This window comes from Triticum aestivum, chromosome 7B (assembly GCF_018294505.1).
Source record: "Triticum aestivum cultivar Chinese Spring chromosome 7B, IWGSC CS RefSeq v2.1, whole genome shotgun sequence".
Classification (NCBI taxonomy): domain Eukaryota; kingdom Viridiplantae; phylum Streptophyta; class Magnoliopsida; order Poales; family Poaceae; genus Triticum; species Triticum aestivum.
Window position 1 is genome coordinate 677,865,096 of NC_057813.1, and position 5,412 is coordinate 677,870,507.

At 42.0% G+C, this 5,412-nt stretch overlaps 1 protein-coding gene across 1 annotated transcript; it reads left to right on the plus strand.

The window, feature by feature from the left end:
- Positions 1 to 419: 419 nt before the first annotated feature.
- Positions 420 to 4,419, plus strand: LOC123161940 (ethylene-responsive transcription factor ABI4-like). The gene is made up of 3 exons (XM_044579750.1): positions 420 to 710; positions 1,747 to 1,755; positions 4,027 to 4,419. Exons 1-3 carry the CDS (start codon positions 420 to 422, stop codon positions 4,417 to 4,419), a joined length of 693 nt encoding a protein of 230 aa, XP_044435685.1.
- Positions 4,420 to 5,412: the final 993 nt, after the last annotated feature.

Genomic DNA, 5,412 nt, shown 5'->3' on the forward strand with positions numbered 1-5,412 from the left:
CGTGTTCCGTTCCAAGCGAGGACGCGCGAGAAAGCAGCCGCATGACCAGCAATCGTGTATACGAGTATAAGCTATACTCTCCATCCGATAATATAAGAACGTTTTTATACTAGTATCAAAAATGTTATTATATTATGGGACAGAGGGAGTAGGAGATATACAACCAAAACAAAAGTTAAAAGTAACAATGCAAGCTTTACGTGCACGCCATCATATGTATTTTTTGTCAGTCTTTATAACCACTCTCCATTCCTGGTGAGGCGGCGTGGTTCCAATGAAGCTGAAACATACGTACGCGACGCACGGCATGATGCCGGCTGGGTAAGCTGCGCAAAACCCGCTATTAATATCCATCGTCTTGCACACATCCGGCATCCACCTCAAAGGGAATCTACCTCCGTTCGACTGTCGTAAAGGCCATGGCAGCCGCAGCAGTGGGTGAGAACAGCAAGTTAACTGGAGTGAGAAAGAAGGGGGAGGGCAAGTTCACGGCAACGATCAAGCACCCGGTGACGAAGACACAGTTGTGGCTGGGGACGTACTCTTCCCCCGAGGTCACCGCGTGCGCCTACGACCTCGCGGCTAGGGAGTTGAAGGGCATAAAGGCAAAGCTCAACTTCCCCTACCCTCCGCCGGCCAGACTGGTTAAGGAGGTGATCGCAGCACCGAGGCACCGCTGCCATGGTCACGACACACCGCTCTTTGAAGTCGTTATAAGGGAACCATGGAACATCTCAACCAGCCCACTTGTTTCAGTAGGCATTGTTGCTGTTTTATGAGTAAAAAAACTTTCATGTGAAAATCAAATAATGTTTACACAAGAACAGCAATAAGTACTCTCCACAAAACCAAGGAATTAAGAGAGAGAACGGTTGTACAAATCTGGGTGAAGGAATCAACCTGAAATTAAACAATCAATCGACCACTTCACTATTCTATAACTTAAATTGGCGTTTAACGTGTTATATTACAACATGGGCAGATTCAGTGTTAGAATATGGTGCCCACAAATATTTGGAACGCAGTCCACAACCTAGTCCAGCACACATCTAGTCTTCATGTCTACTATAGTCAATATATAAATAAATCGAGACACTTCCACTGTAAAAAGTTAAAAACAGATGAAAACATGCGCAATACAACTAGGCCATGAGCAATTGAAAAAAACCTTAGTCATGAATTCAATGCCACTGGTGGCGGCAAAAGCGGCTGAGCGAGCATGCGGAACAATAGAGGGTTAGGTCTGTGAGGTAGCGAGTGGAGTTCAGTAGCTGCAGGTGACATGAGGTCGTGTGTTGTCGCTTGGTGTGAGCTCACGGCCATTGTGTAAAACTATTGTTAAACAATCTGTATAATACTTTTGGTAAATTCTCATCCGATATGCCAGAATTCTGATGTATCAGGACTTCAATAACTATTTGTAACGTGGTTGACCGAAAAAAATTGCTACCCGTTGTGATGTTGTCTATGATTGCCCCCATATTGGTCAATAACTCAAATCCTAGATCCGCCGCTTTATTACAATCCTATTATAGCTACAAAAAACTTGCTTCATATATCCCATAACGGTACAGCCAGGATACTAAAATAGCAGCCAGCGGCAAAAAAGAAAGATGTTAATCATACCTACTCACATTGCAAATACAAAAATCACTTGATAGATGAAGGGGTACAAAAGTTTAACGTGTTTTTTGAAGGACATGTTGTGTCCTTAAAATATGCTAGCAGTATTATTTGAAGATGAAGGACACGTTGGTGCCACAAAAATCCCTTGATGGAATCGTAATGAACAGAACCATCCTAGGATTGAGATTATCGATTCGATAAAATATACCCATCGTAGCCTTGCATTTACTGGTCAGTAGGAAAGCAGGTTGCTAAATTAATAACAACAGATAAGTGACACATTTAGCTCAAATTAAAGCAAGAGAGACTGACACAAGAAAGTAAACTGAAGAGGGGGCTTACATGCGCCTCATTGTTCTCCTCCACCTCCTCCTGCAGCGGCTCCTCCAACTGCTTCATAAATACCGAAAAAGATAATAATAACTTGTTAGTTTGTACCAACTTCAACCTGTGCAAATGCAAACTTAAGCATGTTAACACTAATATAACATGGCATGCTTTATGTAAGGTAGTCTGAATCCTAGAATGGTTGGTCCATCAATTAATTCCTAATTTTCTATTCATGATTTAATCATATAAAACAGTATAATGATGAAGCACTTCAATAAATTCACAGCCAAACAAGATGAGAAATCTATCTATTACTCCCTCAGTCCCAAAATAAGGGTCGCTGCTTTGGTAAAATGGCCAAATGTCTCTATGTTTTGTTGGATTTTCTGGAATATTGTTCCTTTTCCTCTCTATTGTGCTTTTAGCCTATACTCCATCCGTCCCAAAATAAGTGTCGCTGATTTTATGAGGCAATGCTCAACTGCTATTCCCATCTTGTTTTGTGAAATGTATAGCTAATGGGTCCGTCATTATGGCATTCCCTATGATGACAATTTTATTAAAAGAGAATGAGCCAAACCATCCTATGATTGAGGTCGCCAATTCGATCAAATATGCCCATCGTAGAGCCTTGCATTTGGCGGTCAGAAGGAAAGCGGACTGGTAATTAGCAACAAAGAATACAGTTACACACTTGCATCGAAGCATGAGAGACACAAGAAACTAAATGGAGAGAGAGCTTACCAGAGGCTCATCCTCCTCCTCCTCTCTGCCTGCATCAGCTCCTGCAAATACTCATAAATATCAAAATAATAATAATAATAATAATAGTACTACTACTACTAATAATAATAATAATAATAATAATAATAATAATAATAATAATAATAATAATAATACAGTTACACACTTGCATGAAAGCATGAGAGTCTATCACAAGAAAGTACAGAGAGAGGGAGCTTACTAGAGGCTGATCCTCCTCCAGCCCCACCTGCATCGGTGCTCGCGCCCAGCACGATGTTCCTTGGATCCTTCCCAAATTCTGGGTATTTGAAGTTCAACGCTTGCCACTGGCTTGCATCCTTAGGGTGACTCAGCATCTTGTCTTTTTTATTTATCTCCGGATCATTTCCGTCATCTTCCCGCTTATTCTCCTCCTTATCCGCATGCCAACGCAGGAGCTTTGCTACCTTAGGGTCCGCGAAATACCGCTGCAGACAAGGAGTGATCGGAAAGTACCACACCGATTTTCGAGGAGCTTTCTTCCTCTTCTTGTATCGAGTGACGCCGCACAGCGGACATATGGTAGACTCCGCGTGCTCGTCCCGATAAATGATGCAATTGTTCATGCACACATGGTATTTCATGTGCTGTAAATTCAGAGGACACATGATTTTCTTCGCCTCCTCGAAACTGGTCGGGCACTTGTTCCCCTTGGGAAGACGTTCGTGTCAGAATGACATGTTCTCGTCGAAGTATGCGTCGGTCATTTTGTGTTTTACCTTCATCTCCAGAGCCATGAGCGTTACTTTCAGGCGGGTATCCTCGGGCCTGCATCCTTCATACAATGGAGTAACCGCGTCTATCTCCAGTTGATCCAGCTTGGCTTTCTCTCAGGCGGCAGCTCTTACGTTATCCGTCTGCTTGAGAAGCAGCTCTTGAATATGAGGGTCCTGTACCCAGCCTCCATCGTCGTCTGCTCCGGCATCTTCATCTTCATGATCATGCCCTTCGTCTTGATCTTCCTCATCATCATGTACGACATCTTCTACATGATCACTGTGTACAGCATCACCACCGTGATCATGTCCTGGAGATTCTTCGTCTTCTCACCCGCCCTCGCCGCGGTGGTACTCAAACTAAGTCCTAAATTTCTATTCATACTTTAGTCAATTGAAACAAGCAGTATAATGATGAAGCATTTCAATAAATTCACAGCCAACAAGATGAGGAATCTATTATGTACTAAAAGCACAAAAGGTGAAAGAACAATATTCTAGAAAGTCCAGCAAAAATTAGAGACATCTACGCATTTCTGTACTTCATACTCAATTAACCATTAAACAACAGCCATTGGATCCCACAGCACCGCCTCCACTGCCGCCCAAGCTGGAAATTTACTTTCCATTCCCCTTTGAAGCACCCGCCAGCGACACCCCACCGGTGCCAGCATATCCTTTCATGCACATGCCGCTTCCGGCACGAGCACGTCTCGGCCTACAGCCAACGCGCGTGCACGCACCTGCTCCACAGCCACAGCAGCCGATCCGACGGATGGAGATCGTGGCGCATGCAGAAAGCTGCTTAAGCTCCTCAAGTAAACACCTAGGGGCTCCGTCTCGCCACCTGGTGTTCAAGAAACCAAAGTTGTCCGTCGTTCCCGTCACTCCTAGTGCTCCAACAGAAGGGACTGATGATAATTTCACCAAGCCGTGGTATTTCCCTGATTCTCCTACTGTTTAGCCTCGGCCGTGCGCAATATGCACCGAGATCCCATAGTCGTGTGCCATCATAATCCAGAGGCAATCTGAATCTATATATCATTTAAGTTACAATGTATTTTCATTGTTGTTCTCATGTGTCGCTGCCATGTATTGGGTTTACTATGGTGTTGTTTATCACCATGTTGTTTCCTTCTACCAATCATGTAATCTGTTCACTCTTGTCTTGTGTTTTGTTTTGGTGTGGGTGCACTCTTTGTCTTATGTTACCATAATGTATTTTGAATGAAAATAATATAATCAGGTTAGTCCATTAGTTAATCAATATCTTGTTTGGTGTGGTGTTTGAGATAATTGATTTGAGGTGAAGGGAGAAAATATTTCTCAAACACCGATGTTGTTATATGTTTTGATGCAAAGCAAAGAAGTATGAAATATGCAAATTCCAAATTCAGGAAATCATACTCAAAGATCGAACGACCCTGAAAATCATAAAAGTCCATACTCATGTCATCCAAGCGTGAGGTTGTTGTAGTATATCATGAACAAAGTTTGTTGTAACCTTTATAACTGAACTATAAATGGCCACTAACATTCAAATCCCAGGCGGCTTCATTTGTTGATGTCATGAAGGCGGCATGAACGTTGATCTTTATCCAGATTTCTCGAGGGATCACGGCCCTGAATTTCGGTACATCGATCAGTCTTAACAGTATTAGATGTATCCAAATGTATAGAAAACTACAGTAATTGACTCGTGTGGTGATATCTAAAGTAGTGGAAGGTCTTCGGTATATTAATTTTATGTAATAAGAATAATCTTTAAAAATATATAGTAGCGATGATTGTACGACCATATTTGAAGTACAACATTATTAGTTGTCTTAACATAAAATATTTTTATAATAATATTTGTGGCATTCTGTTGTAGTACTTATCTCTTGATTTGCATTATAGCATATCTTATTTTTGTCCATGTACATGATCTTGTTGCATCATGAAATTACTAGTGATT

What these genes read in the sequence shown, in the direction of transcription:
- LOC123161940 (XM_044579750.1), top strand. Translation starts at nt 420, where the DNA reads ATGGCAGCCGCAGCAGTGGGTGAGAACAGCAAGTTAACTGGAGTGAGA.